We start from the raw sequence: 21,398 nt of genomic DNA on the forward strand, positions 1-21,398 counted from the left end.
CCTATCAAGTCTCATCTGGACTGCCTGTGTCCTCTTCCTCTGTGGCCTGGCAAGGCTGCCCCATGCACCACAGTCTATGTCAGAAATAGTCCTTACTCCCCATATTATGGGACTCAAAGGAGACTGTGCTGCCTATCAACTGCATCTGAGCAGGGAATCCAGGTCCTCATATGCACGGTCCTTGGTTGGTGCATCAGTCTCTGGAGCACCCTCCTCTGCCTGGATTTGTTGGCTCCGTTGGTCTCCTTGTGAAGCTCCTGTCCCCTCCAGGTCCTTCTATCCCCCAACTCTTTCCTAAGACTCCCTACAATCCACCTCAAAGCTTGGCTGTGAGTCTCAGCATCTGCTTTGATCCCCCACTGGGCGGAGTCTTTCAGAGCACCTCTATGGTGGGCTCCCATCCTTTAAACAGGTTGTTAATGGGCCATGTTGAGAATTGGATCCAGGACCTCGTACATGGTAAGCACGTGCCATACTGGTGCATTACATCTTCTGTACTTTTTCTTACAAGATTTATTTTATGTAAGACTTTTGCCTCCAGATATGTCGGTGTACCACATGTGTACAGTACCCAAAGAAGGCCGAAGAGGGTCCTGGGTCTCCTGGAACTAGAGTTGTGAGCCACTATGTGGATGCTGGAAACTGAACCCAGGTCTTCTGCAAGAGCAGCAAGTGTTCTTAACTCCTGAGCCATCTTAAAATTTTATCTCATTTGTTTTATCCAGTAGGTAATATCACTAGGATTATTTCATTAAACAGATTCTAAGAAGCCGGATACGATGGCGCACACCTTTAATCCCAGCACTCAGGAGGCAGAGCTGGTGGATCTCTGTGAGTTTGAGGAGAGCCTGGTCTACAGAGCTAGTTCTAGGGCAGCCAGGGCTACACAGAGAGACCTTGTCTTGAAAAAAGAAAAAAGAAGGAAAAACAACTTCTGAAACATGTTTCAGAGTGCTTCTTGCCCATATTCACAATTTTGACTACCATAGTACCTTCCAAAAAAGACACTTCCACTTTGTGGACAGTTAGAATGTAGCTGGCCTGTCACGGTGGAGCTGAAGGGCTATATGCTCAACTCCTCTCATAACGTAGGACCCTGGTTTCCAGTTTGAAGATAAAGTAGGAGCAAATAAGGAGATTCTTTCTTCTGTCCTGTCACTGAGCTTTCTGGGTAAAGCTTAATCAGAGGACAGACTGGCTAGACACAGGGAACAACATCCTACCAATAAAGGAGCAATCACTAGAGGCTGTCAAATACTCTGACTTGCTTTTAGGAACTAAGAGTGAAAGCCTAAGAGAGTATGGGTTGTGGAGGTTTTACCGCTGGGAAGGAGCTAGCAACAGACTAAATGTGCTAAGAAACTTTGAGCAGAAGCTTTTTTTGCCCCTTTTTGGGTAGGAGGTGTCTTTACATACTTATTTAAAGACAGGGTCTTACTCTGTAGCCTATGCTGGCTTTAAATTTGTGCAGTCCTCCTGCCTCAGCCTCTTCACTCTGCTTCCCAAGTACAAGAGTTCTTGAAATGACATCAAGTAATGTCACTCCTTGTTTAAAAATTCTCCACTGGCAAGAGACTAAGGAGATAGCTTAGTTGGTAAAGTATAAAGTGATTGCTCAGGACCCAAATTTGATTCTTAGTACCCATTTCAAAAAGCCTGGAGTGGTACATGAACCACAACTGTAATCCTAACACAGAGGAGGAAGAGACAGGAGGATCACCTGAGTTCAATGGCCAGCCAAGCTGGCCTAATTGGCAAGTCTTAGGTCCAAGTAAAAGGCTTTGTCCCAAAACATAAGGTAGGGCTAGTGAGACAGCTCAGAGAGTAAAGGCATTTGCTTCCAAGCCTAATGACTTGAATTTGAGCTCCAGGACCTACATGGTAAAGCAAAATAATCGGCTTCTCTAGGTTATCTTCTTACCCCTACACACACACACACACACACACACACACACACAATATACATATAAAATATTTTTAAAAAGGAGAAATTATTGCATATTTGCCCATAGTTGATGTTTATATCAACTATAAATGTGATTCACATCAGCCTGGTATGGTAGCGTATGCACTCAGGAGGCAGAGGCAGGTGGATCTCTGAGTCTGAGGTCAGCCTCAACTACAACTACAAAGTGAGTCCAGGACAGCCAAGGCTACACAGAGAAATCCTATCTCAAAAACAAACAAACAAACAAACAAAACCAAAAACAAAAAAATTTAATTCACACCATAGAGTTGTCCTTATTAAGACCATGGGCTCATCTGAGTACATAACAGCAAGGAGCGTATTTTATTTGTAATTATATACCAGGTGGTAAAGCTATTATATCCTCCTCTTGCTTTCCCACAACATTTTTCTAAAGAGACTAACATGGACCAGACTGATCCCCTTCCTCCTAGCACTTATTCACAGAGCATGGAGGGATAAACAGTAACCAGATAGCCGCTCTAAGGGAGGTGTGAGATGAATGCTCTGCATGAAAGGGACTTTTCTTACAGCACAGCAAGAGTCTGAGTCAGCAGAGACTTAGGGCTGAAAGGACGACCTTGAAGAATGGACTGATATGGCAGTACTCCACACACAGAAGGCGGCTGCAAAAGATGTGTGGTAGAAGGGACAACTGTGTGTTCAAAGAACCAAATAAAAGTGACCTTTCCCAGTCTGTTGTAGAATCTTGTGTGGCCTGCGGCCTTGGTCTGCTTCTAAGCTTTCTAAGAATGCCTGGGTCCCCATGAAACCCTATTATACCCAGGTTTACCAGGAAATTAGGGTAGGAAAAGAGTTAATGACCCTCATCCTTTATAAAGTCAGGCATGCACCTGGCCTGCACCTGCCCATGGCCATCATTAACCGCTCCCTGAGTCCACTCAAAATGAATCACGTCAGCTAAGCCTAAGCAAACTGTGTTAAATGGACACGGAACATCACAGTATACTTGCCAAACTACCATTTACAAAGTGGCATTAATAAATGTATGTGAGGGAAAAAAAAAAAGTACCAATGAAAACTAAAGAACCCAGAAAACAGAGAGCTGGGGAGGGAAATTAACTAGCCTAAGACTTCAGACTGTGCAAGCCATGAGGTCATGTGGAGAATTTGGCCTACATTCTGTGAGGCAGCAGCAAGCATCACAAGAGCTTTAAGCTTAGCTGGATGTTATGTATGCATTAGACTGAGCATATTTTTACATTTAGAGGGTCACTCCAGCAATAAATACTTAACAAAAGACTGTTTAGGACTCCCTAATCTGCTAGATGAATAAAGGAAATAGCAAAGTTACAAAGGGAAGCCAATTAAAATGAGATTATGCTTCAAAAGACAAGTCACTTCCTGGCAGGGTATGAGTAAAACTCCAAGTCTGAGACTGAAGGCCAGCAGCGTGCAAGGGCAACACCCTCAACCCTCTCTCTATTCTATGGTTCTGCAACATGAAGCACAGGACACACCGCTGCTGCAGAGTCTCACACATAAGAGCAGAGGAGTGGGCACGGCCGTGTCAGTATGTGCGGGGCACAACCCTAACTGTGTCCAGCACAGATGGGCACACGGCAGAGCAATGCACCTTCGATCTGGACGGAGAGAATCCCCAGGTCCCGAAGCTGTTGGTTGTTGCTCTGAGCCAGGATTCGTAGCCGCTCCGCCGCTTCCCGGGGGATGTTGAATGTGACCCTCACGCTGTTCCAGGGCTCCACTTTCTGTACCTTTAGCTTGCTGGATTCTTAGTCATGAAGGAAAGAAAATAACATTATCAATTTTGTAGGCACTAGAGGATGTGCAACTAAAAAACAAAACAAAAATTCCTATTTTAAGTAAGAGTCCACTAAAGTCCAACAAACTGAGGGAGAAAACATGCATTTGGCAAGTCAGCTTCCTTTAGGACAGAAAAACATTTGGCACTCTGCAATCTAAAACTGACATAAACTCCTGGACATATTCTTAAGAATATATAAAAGCTAACTTATTCTGGGGAAAGTGTGTGTCCACAAGCGAAGGACTGAAGTTATACCTGACATCACATACAAAAAGTAACCAAAAATGGAACAAACGCTTAAATACAGACCTAAAACTCTTAGAAGAAAATGTATGACAAGTCTTTACCACTTTGGATTTGGCAGTGGTTTCTTGGATAGAGCAGCAAAGGGACAGGCAACAAAAGAAAAAAATACAAACACTGGACTTTTGTTTTTGTTTTTTCCTGAGATACTGGTTGTCTGTGTAGCCGTGGCTGTTCTGGAATTCACTCTGTATGCAAATCAAGCTGGCCTTGAACTCACAGAGATCAACCTGCCTCAGCCTCCAGATTGCTAGGATTAAAGGTGTGTACCTTTACTTTACACTGGACTTGCACTAAAAAGCATTCTCATGTGGCTAGATACCATATCACATTAAGATGGCTATTATAAAAGTAGAATATAGCAAATGTTGGCAATGACACAGGAAAATTGGGAGCCCAGTGCACTAATGACGGGAACACACAAATGGCGCAGTCTCCTGAGAGAACTAAACAGTGAGAAGCTGTGGCATAGCAAGATGTGGAAGGGCGTGTCCACGTTTGCAGCAGCATCACTCATAACAGCTAAGACATGGAAGTAATCCAAGTGCCCAGCAACAGGTATTCTGTAGAATATTTGGCCTGAAATGGGAAGGAAATCCTATCATGTGCTACAACATGGACAAACACTGAGAATACTATGCTAAATGAAATGAGGCATAAAAATACATGATTCTGGTTATATGACATAGATATAGTCAAAGAAAGGGGGCTGGAGAGTTAGAGAATTGGCTGCTTTTCCAGAGGATTGAGGTTCAGTTCCCAACACGCACATGGAATTCACAACTGGCTGTAGCTCTGGTTCCAGCAGATATGATGCCCTCTTCTGGCCTCCATGGCAATGCATGCATATGGTGCACTTACATACATGCAGACAAAATACCCATACACATAAATAAATCTAATTTTTTAAATTAAAAAAACCATAAAAAGTATAATGGTACTTATTAAGGGCTGGAATAGGGAGGCAATGAGATGTTATCATGTAATAGGTACAGATTTTAATTTTATAAGAAATGGCTGCTAGTGATTGTTGCATAATAATATAATTGTATAAGTGTCATTGAGCCATATATAAAAATGGCGAAGATGGCAAATTCCACTGTATGTATTTTACAATTAAAGAATTAAAAAGTTAACTGAGGTAGTAATATTGCTTATAATTACATTTTACGGACAAGGAAGTAAATAAAAGTTATCTGGCAACTCCAGATAAATGTTATTAACCCAGATCAACTAAACAATTTATACTCTTTATTCAACATACTCTCTCTCCCTTCCTCCCTCCCTCCCTCATTTCTTTTGAAACATGGCTTCTCTGTATAGTCTTGGCTGTCCTAGAACTCACTCTGTAGACCAAGCTAACCTCAAACTCAGAGATCCACTTGCCTGTGCCTCCTGACTGCTGAAATTAAAGTCATGCACTACTGCTAAAATTACATCTTTTAAATATTAATAAAATGGCCATGTAGCACTAAGGGAGGCAGAGGCAGGTGGATTGCTGTGAGTTCAAGGCCAGCCTGGTCTAGGATAGCCAAGGCTACACAGAGAAAGCCGGTCTCAAAAAAAGAAAAGAAAAAGAAAAAAAAAACATTGAGAGGTAACAAGAATAAATTAATAAAAAAAAAAAAAAAGAAAAAAAAAGGCTATATATGTAATGGAATCTTTGGTTTCTTTGTAAACTCAGTTATGTTATGTAAATATGTTTTTGTTTTAATTCCAAGTGTGGGGTTTTAGTTTGGGCTTTAGTTTGTCCACAGCTGGTAATTGTCTCAGTTTCAAAGCATGGTCTTTGCCAGCTGGGAACAGCCTGAAAGAGCAGAGAGAGAAGGTGTGGCATATGGAGGTGGCGTGTAGCAGTCTGGAGAAACCAGAGACCGGTTTCTGGTGTGGCAGACAGAGAGAAAGTTTTCAACAGAGAGAAAGGTTTCAACGCAGTGGTTCGGAGTAGGCTGCTTGCTGCGTCTGCTGTTGATGAGACTGGTATTTCCCAAAAGAACCCAATTGACCCTAAACAGTTGGGAGAAGTAAAGGGGCCTGCACCCCCTCTCCTCACTAACATTCTTTCTCATACCCAGGGTAAAGGGGTTGATGGAAGGGAGGTAGAGGCTTCAATACTCCAAATAAAATAGAGTTAAAAATCAAGAATCAACACATACAGGCGTATGTTTTCTCAAAATGCAGACATCTAATAAGAGAGTTCCTTCCACTGAAGCCCCTTCCAGCTCTTAAACTATTTGATACTAAAGACTAATACAGAATTCACTTGCTGTAATGTAAAACAACCAAAACACAGTACTTGCTAAGGGATGGGATTAATATACTCACAAGATTTTAAAATGGTTAGACAACGTTTAGTAAAAATTTTCTTATAGGTAAGGAAACTGAGGCCCAAAGAAAGGCTAAGTGATCTGTCCAGAAACCTGTGGCTACCGGGTGAAATCTGAGAAGGCATCAGAATCTATTCCAAGTCTTAAGCTTATTGCTTTTCCATGGCATTTGGAGACATGTCTCCAAACACTGAAAACCTTTGGGTCCTGGTTCCACAGGATGGGAACTAAAGTTTCTTCCCAAGCTGATGATTACGGGAAACTTTAAATGTTCCACACAAGTCAGAAGTGTTATATAGCTTTAATGTCATGTAGCTGAACACTGTGTAATGGCAACACAGTTACACTCCACTAGCAAGTTTTAAAGCTAAGCAAGGCAGCCTGCACTTGTAGTCCTAGCATCAGGGCTGTGGGCTGGCAACTATGTCAAAGGCAGCCTGGGCTCATTACTGCTTTAGGGAGAAAACGAAGGGCTTTAAAATTTCTGTCATACCTGAGAATATCCATCAAAATGTTTTTGAATCAAAAATACAATCTGGGTTAGTGCGATGGCTTAGTGGGTAAAGCTACCTACCACTAAGTCTGATAACATGAATGTGATCCTTGGTTCCTACATGGTGGAAGGACATATGCACTATGGCACATACCCACCCCACAGGCAATAAAAACGTAATAAAGGCTATAACCTCAGTGTCGAGCAGTAAAACCTGACTTCTTTCTAAAACACAAACTAAAAAGTAAAGAAAATAGATCAGCAGTGGGGCACACATCTTTCATTCCAGCACTCAGGAGGCAGAGGCAGGTGGGTCTCTGAGTTGGAGGGATGCTTGGACTATGAAGTGAGTTCCTGGACAGCCGGGGCTGCGCAGAGAAACCCAGTCACGAAATACATACATACATACATACATACATACATACATACATACATACATACCTAATTAATTAATTAACTCCTTAAAATAAAAAAGATCATGACAACAACAGACATGCTAATATGGAAGGGGCAACTCTTTAAATTCTACATTTGCACTTAAAATCAGCGTTTCAATCTTGTAGAACTGACATAACCATGAAAGGAAAGGGCAAACAATTCAAAACAGCAACAAGAAGGAAGCCAAAATTAAAGCAATTACCCATGTGTAATAAGTTGGGCACATTCTTTAATATTGTATCCAGTTTCCATTTGAAGTCTTTGTCATCTATATTTCCTTTGAAGGCTACAAAAATTGTGGAATCTTCCAAAATACTATCACTTTTTGTGTCATCATCTTCTAGTCCAGAGTCAAACTCCATCTCTGAGTCGCTCATTGTTGATGAACACAAGGAAGTGTAGATGTCTTCGAAGTTTGGAAGGTCATCTAAAGCCATGGTGTGTTATTCCAGAAGTATGTGCAAAGTAAACAGCAAGAAAACCTTCAAAAAGAAGAGGATGGAGACTATTACAGCGTGTCATTATATACTCAATATTTCAACATACCATCATCTGTACTTCTGAAAAAGATCTAACTCATTTACTACATAAAATTTCCTTTCATAATACTATATGATGCTTTTTTGGGTAAGATTAGAATATTGAGAGAAATATATGAAAGGTCACAGAAACATACAAGCTGAGTCCACATGTGCAGTCTCAGCAGGAAGGTCACAAGTTTGAGCCCACCATGGGCTGCAGAGCCAGAATCTTGTCTCAAACAACAGCATTAAGAAAATCTCTTATAAAATAACTATACTTACTGTCCAGCTACATTAAAAACTCTTAATAAACATTAGAAGTAAATAAAATGAATAAAGATTTTTAAAGCTAAAAATGCTGCTGCTTAGCAGAAAAGACAAAGACTCAAAACTGCCTAAAAAGCTTATTTATTTAGCAACCATTTCAAAGCCATTTTCTTTCACTGAAAGAAAAATAACCTAGCCAGGCAGTGGTGGCGCCTTTAATCCCAGCACTCGGGAGGCAGAAGCAGGCAGATCTCTGTGAGTTCGAGGCCAGCCTGGTCTACAAAGTGAGTCCAGGACAGCCAGGGCTACACAGAGAAACCCTGTCTTGAAAAGAAAAAAGAAAGAAAGAAAAATAACCTAATGATGTATGTCATGGTCTTAGTAAAACAAGAATAAGCCAAGCCAAAATTAGTATGTGGAAAACCATAACACAGACTGGGTGAGATGGTTAAGCAGTAAATGCATTGCTTCTAAGCCTGTGAAACTAGGACTGTCTCAAAAAAAAATAAGAGGGCTGGTGAGATGACTTAGCAGGTAGTTGTGATTTCTACCAAGCTTGATGATGAGTTTGATCTCTGAGATTGACATGGTGGAAGAAGAGAATCAAACTGCAAATGGTTCTCACACACACACACACACACACACACACACACACACACACACCCGTCAAGCCCATTCACACAAACAATAAATAAATAAATAAATAAATGTTTAAACTTTTTTTTCTCAAAAAAGAAAAGACAAAATAAATACTAGGATAGGTGTTAATGAAATGGAGTAAAACAAAAATATAAAAGATTAATGAAACTAAGAGTTAGCTCTTTGATAAGATAACCAAAATAAATAGATAATGAATTAAGAAAATTAGAAGGCTGGAGATGCACCTCAGTTGATAGAGTCCTCGTCTGACATGCACAAAGGTCTAGATTGGGTCTCTAGCGTCACACAGACCAGGCACGGTGATGCACACCTGTAATGCCAGCACACGGAAAGTAGAAGCAGGAGGATCTCATAAGTCCAAGGTCTATCTGGCTAAAAGGGAGTTTAAGACCAGCCTGGGATACAAGAGGCTTGGTCTCAAAAAAGATTATGTATGTACGTATGTACATACTGACAGACACTAAACAGGAAAAGCAGTGAAATTCAGAGGATCATTAGGGAATATTATGAAAACTTCCTGTAAGTTGTAAACTCTAGAAGAAATGGGTACTTTTCTCAATACATGAATTACCAAAATTGAATGAAGAGGATATAATCTTTAAAAAAAAAAAAAAGCTGACATACAGTGAGGGCTGGTGAGAGAGATGGCTCAGAGAGTAAAGGCACTTGCAGCCAGGCCTGATTACCTAAATGCCCAGACATTTCATGGAGGAAAGGGAGAGCACCTCTTGTATGTTACGTCCTGACCTCTCTAACCCCGGGTGGCACATACACATACAAACAGAAATAAGATGTAGAGCTGGAGAGGTGGCTCAGCAGTCAGGTGCTCCTGCAGAGGCCTGGGATAGATGATACCCTCCTCTGGATTCCATGGACATCCCAAACCACACATGCCAACAAAAACAAACCGGTAGGTTCTCTATATACTGACAATATGCTAGGAAATAAACCAGAGGAGAGCTGGCTCAGCAGTTAAGCACTGACCCGAGCCCAAGTTCAATTCCCAGAACCTACATGGAGGCTTTCAACCATCTGTAGGACTAGCATAGAGGGCTAGAGTAAATGATATCTGTCCAGTTATTGAGCCTAAAGCTTATTAATAAATAAGTCTCTGTGTGATTTATTTGGGAGCTAGACTGGGTGACTGGAAAAAGCTCCCCCCAAATATAACTTATCTTTATAATACGCAGTACATATAAAACAATGAAATTTAAAATAAAGTAAAAATTTAACAAGGTGGACTTAAAAACAAAACTCTTACATAAAATTTCACTCACCAAAATGTCTTGATTTTTATCACTTATCCAGGTCATCCTCTAAGTCCAAATAAGGTGGCATCCTTAGGGCTTGTATATCAAAGTAGCAGCCAAATCAGAATTCTTTTAGGAAAGAAAGAAAGAAAAAAAAAAAAAAGTGAGAAAAATAGTAAAACCAGAGTATTATAAAGAAATTAAATAAAAAATACAAATACTGTAAGGTAAAGTCAATATGGAAACTCTAGAGGTTATTAAATCAGTTTTTTGTTAGCAATCTTAGAACATGGCCCATGTAGAATGTAGAAGCAAATCTCAGGCACCCAAACCAGCTTTATATAAGAACCACGGAACTAGAAAGGCTGGCTTCCCATCCCTTTCCAGATCCCTAAACCTGCCATAGCTATTTGGGGATAAATGTTTTTCTTTTAAAAGTGTTTAAAATTTTGTTTATTTGTATGCATGGGTGGCTTGCATGCATGTGTACATGAGCATCACATGTGTGCCTGGTGCCTGGGGAGGCCAGAAGAGGGTGTTGGGTCCTTGGAACTGGAGTTACAGAGGGTTGTGAGCTGCCATGTCAGTGCTGGGAACCAACCCAAGTCCTCTGAAAAAGCAGCCAACTCTTAACAGCTGAACATCTGTCCAGCTCCATAGAATATTTTCTATTCACATTAAATACAAGACTATCATCTTCTAACAGAATTTCAAATTTATTTTTAAACCCCATGAAGTATATTTTCTCTATTTTATTCACAGTATCTTGTAGTTTTAATCAACATTTTAGTTTAAATTCTAAAGCATTCTTTATAGCAAACATACAAGTTATACGTGAAAAATTTATTATTTTGGCATGCTTCAGAAAAAAATATCCTATCTTAACAAGATAGCATCAGACTAGAACATCTTTAACTTGGTATTATAATTTTGTTATTGCCACATACTGACTACAATCTTTGAAACATCTATTTAGTGTGTGCACACAAGCATACATGAGTCACACTGTGCAGAAGTGAGAAGATAATTTGCGAGAATCAGCTTTTCTCTTCTACCATTCTGGGAGTTGAACTTAGGTCTTCAGGCTTGGTGGCCAAGCGCCCTTACCCTCAGAAACCATCTTGCTGGCTCAATATTGATTTTATAATCTCAAAATTTTAGCTGGATATGTACCTGTAGTTAATAAGCAACAACAACAACAAAACTACTGCTTAATTACCTTTTTAATCCAAGAAAATCATACTTTTAAAGTTAGGCCATAAGGAAAACTCTCAAGATATCTAACGCAACAATAGAATACTCAATACTCTAAGAAACAATGCACTAAAATGACTCATAATAAAACCAAGAGAGATCTTCCTACCTCACAGGAACAGCAAAACCTACAGACTCAGAATAAGCAAAAATACCAAGCAGAAATGCAAAATTTCTAGAAAACTATAAATGTATACAACACATAGTAACCCAAGAATACAGGCAAATTAATGAGGGAGAAAATTCATAGCCACAAAATATCTACATGAAGTGTGGGGGAGGGGTAAATAAATAACTTAAACAGCTGACTCAAAGTTAGGGAAAAAGTTATTAGAATGAACTAATGAACTAAAAGGGAGCAAAATGAATACATCAATTAAACAGAACTCAATTAGAAAACAGAAAATCATTTATGGGATATACATGCAATCAGCCCTTAGGAGGCAGAAGAAAGAAGAGCACAATTAAAGGCCATTCTGGGCTATATATCAAGATCCTTACTTAAACAACTAAGAGAAGGCCAGGCCCAGTGGCTCAAGCTGGTAATCTCAGCACTTAGGAGGGAAGGGAACACTCAAGGCAGGAGGATCAGGAGTTCAAGGCCAACCTTGAATCAAGAGAGTCTGGAGTCTGTATTACATGAGATACTATCTCAAGTAAGTAAAACAAAATTCCAAGAAAACAAAAGCAGACAGGTAAATAATTAAAAAAAAATGTAAGGCAGGTTGTCACTCTACAACCAAGTCTGACCTTGAATTCTCAGCAATTTCCCTGTCTCAGCTTTTCATGTGTGGTGATTATAGCATGCGTACTCATGCCTTTCCCCAACACCTTTATACCGGGAGAATTTTTTTTTAACAGTTAAATAACTAGTTAATTTAAGAAAGTAAAGAAGGGGCTGGAGAGATGGTTCAAAGGTTAAGAGCGCGCTGTCTGCTCCTCCAGAGGTTCTGAGTTCAATTCCCAGCAACCACATGGTGGCTCATAACAATCTATAATGAAATATGGTGCCCTCTTCTGGTGGGCAGAATGCTGCATAAATTAATAAATCTTTTAAAAGAATAAAGTAAAGAAGGAAAACAATAAACCAGGCAGTAGAGGTACATGACTTGAGGCTAGCCTAGTCTACAGATGGAGTTCTAGGATAGCCAGGGCTAACACAGAGAAAAACTAATGCCCCCCCCCCAAAAAAAAGAAGAAAAAAGGAAGAAAAACAACAAACATCATGACAGAGCAACACAGAAAATTCAAAGGATTGCTAATATACTTTTAAAAAGGATTTTACTTTTATACAGTGCTCTGCCAACAGGTAACAGCTGCCGCCAGAAGAGGGCACCAGATCTCATTCTAGATGGTTGTAAGCCATCATGTGATTGCTGGGAATTGAACTCAGGACCTTTGGAAGAGCAGCAGTGCTCTTAAGCTCTGAGCCATCTCTCCAGCCCTTTATTTTGTTTGAGACAGGTTTCTCTGTGTAGCCTTGGCTGCCCTCAAACTCAGAGATCCGCCTGCCTCTGCCTCCCAAGCACTAAGATTAAAGGCATGTGCCACCATGACAAGTTACAATATAACTATTTTTATGTTGGAAGCATAGCAAGAAGGTCCTTATGCCCAAAGATCTCCTTGGAAACTAGGATGCTAAGCACACATTGGCTTTCCAATGAGAAAGATGTAAAACTTGTTCTTACATCCAGAAGGCTGGGAGTTGGAAGTGATTAAGCCTATGGTCAACATTACCTGTTGGGCCATATCAAGATCCTACAACCAGGACCAGAGGTAGATAGTAACCTAAATGACCCTTATAGCTAGGGGCTCCCCAAACTCCCACAACCAGGACAGAGATACCTAGTAGTCTAAATGACCCTTACATCATCTGCATAGCCAGAGGCTCTTCTAAGCTCCCACAGCCAGGACCAGAGGTGGCTAACAGCCCAAATGCTCTATGCTATCTGTATGATGGAGACGAGACCAGACCCCTCCTAGTCAAGCTAGTGCAGGTAACCTGTCTCTAGAAACCATCTTCTTTCAAAAAATGACATGTGATTTGAGTTGAGTTTCAATGTAATTATGCTTCCTTGGGTACCAGAAATTATATTATGAAAGGAAATTTTTTTCCAAATTATACTGTCTTTAAAATGGAATAAGCCACCTACCACCAGACTCCCCAGAAGTCTTCATCCAGATTGATGAAGTCTATCTGAACCAATTTTTCATTCACACCTCTTGACAGTTTGTTTCCCTACCATGATGACCTGCAAGGTCCTTCTCACCCCAAAGTACCACATACAAACTTAAAAAAAAAACCAGTTATTCAAAGAACACAGAAGTCTTCTGGCCTGAAGTTGCTTCCGCGTGCACATGCATGCATGAAAACCTTTAAACTGCGTGTGCTGTTTTGCGTGTGTGTGGCCATACTCATGCCACAGCTCACATGGAGACGGGAGGGCAGCTTCAGAGACTCGGTTTCCCGCAGGCTCTGGTGACTGAATGCAGGCAATCAGACTGGGTAGCAAGTACTTTTACTAAATGAGTGATTTTGTCAGTCCCTCTATTTTATGAAGTAAATATAAATACTCAAAACCAACACAATATGTAGCTATAGATAATTTTTTATATTGTTTGGTCTTACACCAATGTGTAAGATCTAAGTCAAATTTTACATAGACTGTGGCAGTACTTTAAAAGAATAATAATGCATCATGATTAAGTGAGTTTGTTGTTAGAATTCAAAACAAACTCAGTATCTGTTGAGGGGAATGTTGTGTGATCATCTCCATTGGTGTAACACACCCTGTCTCCAATACTGGGCACTGAACCCAGGGTTTTATACATGCATTTTATTTTGCCACTAAGTGATTTCCTTTGACCTCTGCTTTTGTTTTTATTTGTTTGTTTTTTGTTTTTGGAGGAGGGAGCAGATACTATAGGATAGCAATTTATTTATTTAGAGACAAAGTCTCACTATGTGGCCCTGGCTGGCCTGGAACTCATTAGGTACACCACAACCTGGCCTCAAATGAGCAGATCCACCTGCTTCTGCCACCTGAGTGCTGGGATTAAAGGTGTGTTCCACCGTACTGGCCTAGGCTGGGCTAGAATGTGTAGCTCACGCTGGCCTTGAAGTCTTGATCTGTAGCCTAAGCCTCCAGCACAACTTGATTGTATGCCACCTCACCTGGATGACTTAACCATTCATTCTTGATACACACACACACATACACACACACACACACACACACACACACACGCATGCATGCGCACACACACACACACACACGCGTGCGCGCACACACAGCTTTCTGTAACTCAGCAGCAGAGTGCGTGCACATGTGAAACAGTACATGCATACACACCAATAACTACAAGTCAGAGGTCTGCTTCATGGAGGAGGCTGGGGGTCTATCAGAGAGCACAGAAAGAATGTAAAACTAAAGAAGGCAACACACTTGTATTCTTGAAAGCCAAACAAACAAAAGACAGATAAGAAAGTTTAGCAAAGCAGCACAAGGCAAAATTAATATACAAAAAACATAGCATGTATTACCCATGTATTCATCAAAGGTAGAGAAAGATCTCTCTTTTTGGGTTTTTTTGAGACAGGGTCTCTCTGTGTAGCCTTGACTGTCCTGGACTCCCACTGTAGACCAGGCTGGCCTCAAACTCACAGTGATCCACCTGCCTCTGCCTTCCAAGTGCTGGGATCACTCACTGGACTAAGATCTCTTTTTTAAAATAGTAACAACAAAGTTAAAATCTTTAAGAATGAACTAAAAAAAAAAAAGGTCAAAATATAAAAAGAAAACCTAAGCCTCATTGCTTCTTCCGAGGACCAGGTTCGGTCCAAGCACTCAGAGTGGCTTGCAGCAGCCATAACTCTAGCTCCAGGGGATCTGAAGGCCTCTTATTCACACACGGTCAAAGCAGATGCATACGTACATACAACAAAGGATTCATATACATAAAAGTCTTTCTTAAATTCTTAATGAAGGACAAAAAAAATTTAAAGGCATGGATAAAATGATACCTTTGTGGTTAAAGATTATTATGTGTCAATTTGTCCTAATTTATAATTTTCTTTTTTTGAGACAGGGTTTCTGTTGTGTAACCTTGGTTGTCCTGGACTTGCTTTGTTGACCAGGCTGGCCTCAAACTCACAGATATTGGCTTGCCTCAGCCTCCCAGAGTGTACAGCTCCTAATTTATAATTTAATAAGACAACCTGACTCAAAAATTTATAGGAAAACTCTGAAAAATCAGATTATAGAAAGGAATTAGGATTAAGCCTTATCAGACTAAACTGTGTTACTAGGGGCTGTGGAGATGGCTCGGGGGGTGAGAGTGGTTGCTGTGCAAGCATGGGAATTGGACTCCAAACTCTTAGCACCCATATAAAAAGCTAGGCATGGCCTTGTGTGCACTGTAGCTATAGCACTGTGGCTCCAGGTTCTAAGAGAGCTTTTCTCAAATGACTAAGGTGGAGAGTGCCAGAGCAGGACAGCCAAAGTCCTCTCTGGCCTCCAGGGGAGAGTGGTTCTGCGCTCTGCCTTCTACGTGGGTATACAGCGCCCACACATTGTATTCTCAATAGTTAAGACCACCATGAAAATTATATAAGTAGGTGAGAGATTAACAGAATTTTGGAGTTTTACTATCTCATAATGGTGAAGAAAAATAATTTCCTTTTATGATATTAGGAAAAGGTAGCCATCTAGAAGAATAAAAAAATTAGATTTCTCTCACTACACAAGGTAACTACAAACAGGCCTAAAACTTCAAATACAATAAATGAAATTCTACATTTTAATATTATAGAAGCACAGAAAAATATAACTTTCAAGAAGGAAAGGTTTTTCTAATGACTCCAAGTCTAAAGGCCTGTAAAGACTGATCAAAAATGAACAAATAGCTAGGCATGGTGGCACACATCTTTAATCCCAGCACAGGAGGCAAAGGCAGTGGATCTCTGTGAATTCAAGGCCAGAAGGCTACATTTGAGAGACTCTGTCTTTAATAATATAACAACAACAATCACACACACACACACACACACACACATGCACACATGCACACACACTTCACTGAGATAGTTTGTATCTCTGCATAATAATGAAGCTGATTGGTGATGACACAGAGAAGTAGGTAACAAAACTATAGCTACAGACACTACAACTTTTGACATCTATAAGGCAGCTTGTTGTTGGGAATTCTAAGATATATATATCTTATGTATGTACACACACACATACATACATACACACACATACACACTAGGGGGACAGGACAATAAAAAAGAAAGACCCCCATCTGCAATCGTTATCACCAACAAAAAAGCAACCCTCAGGGCGGAGAGTGTTCTCTTAGCCTGAGCAAGGCCTTGAGTTCAAACCTCAGCACTACAGCAAAAGCAAAGCAAACAGTGGGGGTGGGGAGGTGTATGTAGGCATGGAAATTACACATGCATGTGTTTATATATAAAATAAAAAGATCAACAATTTGAACCAATTACTATGTCTAAAAATTGACACAGGCTATGATCAAAATTCAAAAATCCCATTGTAAAGACAAGTTTAAGGAACCCACTGAGCTTGTCTGTCTAATGATGCAGCTGCATAGTGACGACAGAGAAGTGGGTGACAAAAATGGCTACAGGTTGGGCTGGAGAGATGGCTCAGTGGTTAAGAGCAACGCCTGCTCTTCCAGAGGTCCTGAGTTCAATTCCCAGTAACCACATGGTGACTCACAACCATCTATAATGTAATCTGATACCCTCTTCTGCAGATAAAGCACTCATATGCAATAAATAAAATAAATAAATCTTTTTAAAAAATGGCTACAGGTACTAGACCTTCTGAGATCTATTTGGCAGCTTGTTGGGAATTCCAAGAGCATCAGAAAGGGTCAGATAATTTAATTTGGAGGTTTTGTCTATGCTTCTATTCCATTCCAAAATCATAAACAGCTGAGAAATTCACCTCTTCATCCAGTTAACCTACATTAAAATAACATAACCCACATAACATAGACGCCAACCTAGTTAACCAACATGCCAAATGCAGCTTTGCCAAAGTGAAATATTTTGTTGCATGCTTAGCTCAAGATAACTTCTTTTTTTTAAAGTAAAGTTTAGTCAGTGAGATGACACAGTGGGTAAAAGAGCTCACCACCAAGCCTGACAGCCAAGTTCAATCCCCCTGAAAGCCAGATGGTGGAAGGGGAACACCAGCTCCCTCCTCTGACGCATACACCATGGCACTCTCACACCCACATACACACACACTTATCATAAATGCTTAAAAATATTTATGTTTATGGACACAGCTATCGTTTCTGGTTTAGTGTTTGTCTAAAGCACATATGAGGTACTAGGTTCAACTCCCATTACTGCCAGAAAAAAAATTATAAGTTTATTTCTCATTCAATTCTTTTAGTTGAAACTAAATTTTAAAAAATCAAACTTTTATTTTTATTCTACAGAATTGACAGACCTGTTTAAGAACTTTCTGACCACTCTCAGAAAAGGTAGTCAATAGGACCCCTCTCCATTCCTCCCAGGACCTAGACAAAAAGGAAAAAGAAAAAAGAGGAAGAAGAAAAACATCAGAAGACTAAACAAACCCGGTAAACAGCGTCTAAGTAAATGATGATGAGCGTCCAATCCCATCCATCATCATTCCTGCTTTTATTCTAGAAAGAGCTGTAAAGAAAGGTATATAGTCTCTTAGTGCAGTGGTTTTTAAGCAAATAAACTTTATTAGTACCAAAAATACTCAAAGTATTTTCAAAAAAGCTGTATAACACCTTCTTAAATGCATGTAAACTCATTTTATAACTCATGATCTTTACAGTTTGTGTACTTTTCCTAATGCATATTATACTCAAATTAAAATACTTAAAACACAGACACATTGAGGATAGCCTGGGCTACACAATGTGTTCTAGGCTAGCCTGTGAACTACATTGATACTCTGTCTTTCAAAAGAAAGAGAGAAGAAGAGGAAGGGCACAGGAGAAGGGGAAGGGAGAGAGGGGAGAGGGAAGAGGAGGGAGAGGAGGCAGTGAGTGTTTGTCCAGGGTAGAGTCCCTGAAAGAGTTTCATTATGAGCCAGGTACGGTGGCACTAGGGAAGGTAGAGGCAGGCCAATCTCTGTGAGTTCGAGGCCAGCCTGGTCTAGGACAGGACAGAGAGTCTAGGACAGCCAAGGCTACACAGAGAAACCCTGTCTCAAAAAAAAAAAAAAAAAAAAAAAAAAAAAAAAAAAAAGTCCGAAAGAGCATGCATCAGAATCTTACAGGTTAGCTGATTTGTTCCAGCCTGCCCATACAGTCGGCATCAGGGCTCTTCTGTTTTAAATTGCAAATATGTTGATAACATCATACATTTTAATTTAGCATTTACTCTATACTCTGAAATAATTATTTTATAATAACAACTGCAAAAACAAAGAAACAAATGCATAGAAATAAAGATGTCCCAAGTTTACAATTGTTCCCTATTATAGATGCCATGCATGGAAATGGAAACATTTGCTAACCTCATTATTCATTTTTCAAATCGTAAGATCAGCTAGTGTTCATATTAAGAAAAAACGGCTTTATTTACTGTTTATTTAGACAGAATCTAGCCATATAGCCCAGGCTATCCTACAACTCAGCCTTCCCACCTCAGCCTTCTAAGTGCTAGGTTATAGGTGTGTGCCACCCTCCTCTGCCTTTGACTAGTACCACTTACACTAACACACAATGCGATGTGGAAAGAGAGATAGAAAGGTTAGGCACGCCAGGGAGGCTTGGCCTTCCCATGAAGTTGTGTGAGTTGGGGCAGGATACAATTAATATGAACCAAAGACTCACTAAAGCTACATAATGAGAAGACAGATCAGCAGGGTATAGCTCAGCAGATCTGCAGGTCCCTTTAGGTTTTAAAACATTCAAGGACTATAAACAAAAACATTCTTCTTTACTGTGAATGGGTATAGAACTGTAATAATCTTTGTCAAAAAAAAATCTCAATTCAATTTAGGGATTTACAGAAGAAAAACTCTACTTTTTAAAAAGATGTATTTATTTTATGTATGAGTGCTCTATCTGCATGTATACCTGCAGGCCAGAAGAAGAAATCAGATCCTTGTAATAGATGGCTGTGAGCCACCATGTGGCTTCTGGGGATTGAACTCAGGACCTCTGGGAGAGCAGACAGTGCTCTTAACCTCTGAGCCATCTCTATAGCCCCCCAAAAACTCTACTTTTAAAAACACACATTAAACAGCAAGGCAGTGGTGGCACATGCCTTTAAGCCCAGCCCTTAGGAGACGGAGGTAAGTGGAGCTCTGAGCTCAAGGCCAGCTTGGTCTACAGACTGAGTTACAGGACAGCCAGGGCTACACAAAGAAATATACATAAATAATATGTAAAATAGTTTGTAATGGGAAAGACTCAGAAAAATTCATTGAATACCACATAAACAGAATATGCCATTAATAAAATTTAATTAGATATTATTTATGATTTAGAAAGAAAGGTATAATACCCTAAGAGACAAAAAAAATAGAAATCATAACTAGGTGTCGTGGTGCCAATATGCAATTCTCATGCCTGGGAGGGAGAGGAAGGAGGCTTATAAGTTGTAGGCCAACTTGACTAAAGGAAAAAAGAAGTTGTAGAATAATGCATAACTTTTAAGGGAAAATATGTCAGTATATATACTGGATTTTCAGAGTACAGAAAAAGCAAAGGAGAATCACATTAGGCTATTATACTCAAATGATACAATTGGAGAAAAGGAGATGGCCTTTTCATGGCCTACACCACAGATGCTCAGCTTGTGGCAACAAATTACTGCTTTGGGAGTTTAAAATGAAAAAGCTTTTAAGTATAAATTGTAAAAAAAAATGTTAAGCATGATAAAATAGTTACTTAAAATTGATTTAAAAAAAAAAGTTGTTACACAAAAGACAGCCAAATGAAACTCTTAGAGACTAAAGAATAAAAACAAATTCTAGGTGCTTTTAGGTGGACACATAAAGAACTTTTATGAATTAAAAATTTACTTTTAGGGGGCTATAACATCCTAAAGAGGATACAGCTCAGTGGGTAGAGTGCTGACCTCACGTGCATGAGGTTCGAGGTTTGATCCCAGCAGCAGATAACCCAGCTGCAGTGAGTGGCTCACGCCTATGACCCAGCTGATGCAGTGAGTGGCTCACGCCTATGACCCAGCTGATGCAGTGAGTGGCTCACGCCTATGACCCAGCTGATGCAGTGAGCGGCTCACGCCTATGACCCAGCTGATGCAGTGAGTGGCTCACGCCTATGACCCAGCTGATGCAGTGAGCGGCTCACGCCTATGACCCAGCTGATGCAGTGAGTGGCTCACGCCTATGACCCAGCTGATGCAGTGAGTGGCTCACGCCTATGACCCAGCTGATGCAGTGAGCGGCTCACGCCTATGACCCAGCTGATGCAGTGAGTGGCTCACGTCTATGACCCAGCTGATGCAGTGAGTGGCTCACGTCTATGACCCAGCTGATGCAGTGAGTGGCTCACGCCTATGACCCAGCTGATGCAGTGAGTGGCTCACGCCTATGACCCAGCTGATGCAGTGAGTGGCTCACGTCTATGACCCAGCTGATGCAGTGAGTGGCTCACGCCTATGACCCCAGCACTGGCAGACTGGATGTTGATCCAGCATGCTTGATCCAGTTTGAGGCAAGCATGGGCTTCTACTTCACAAATGAAAATAAAATAAAATAACTTTTTAACTTTAAGTAACACACACACACACACACACACACACACACCTTTAAGCATACACAGAGCTGGGGGGAATGGCTTGGCTGTCGGGTGCTTGCTATTTTTCCAGCAGACTGGATTCCAGTTCTCCCAATACCCATCCCTGTCAGATATCTCACAACCTCCTATAACTCCAGCTCCAGGAATCCAGTGCCCTCTTTTAGTGTCTGTAGACAGACAGGTAGGCAGACCGACAGACCCACATACACACTTAAAAATAAACTATCACAAAATCCTACGAAAGAAATGCCTTCCATTATATCTTCACCCAATCCTACTTTTAGCTATCTCTTGACAATGAATTTTATTCTTAATAACAATCCACCAGTTTTGGTTACACTGAA

General features: G+C 40.4%; 1 protein-coding gene across 8 annotated transcripts in view; it reads right to left on the reverse strand.

The window, feature by feature from the left end:
* The window catches only part of Ncoa6 (nuclear receptor coactivator 6), an 86,938-nt gene that overhangs the window by 47,352 nt on the left and 18,188 nt on the right, over positions 1-21,398 (reverse strand). For 4 of the 8 annotated variants that reach the window (XM_051143585.1, XM_051143582.1, XM_051143583.1 and 1 more), the window contains exons 1-4: positions 17,751-17,895; positions 10,039-10,140; positions 7,516-7,795; positions 3,564-3,719 (exon numbers count right to left, since the gene is read on the reverse strand). In XM_051143585.1, coding sequence (XP_050999542.1) covers positions 3,564-3,719; positions 7,516-7,750 — 391 coding nt within the window. In that variant the 5' untranslated portion in view covers positions 7,751-7,795; positions 10,039-10,140; positions 17,751-17,895. Of the gene's footprint in view, positions 1-3,563; positions 3,720-7,515; positions 7,796-10,038; positions 10,141-17,750; positions 17,897-21,398 lie in introns of those variants that run through there. The other 4 variants (XM_051143579.1, XM_051143584.1, XM_051143586.1 and 1 more) reach the window with 4 other exon arrangements.

Source organism: Acomys russatus, chromosome 4 (genome assembly GCF_903995435.1).
Source record: "Acomys russatus chromosome 4, mAcoRus1.1, whole genome shotgun sequence".
Classification (NCBI taxonomy): domain Eukaryota; kingdom Metazoa; phylum Chordata; class Mammalia; order Rodentia; family Muridae; genus Acomys; species Acomys russatus.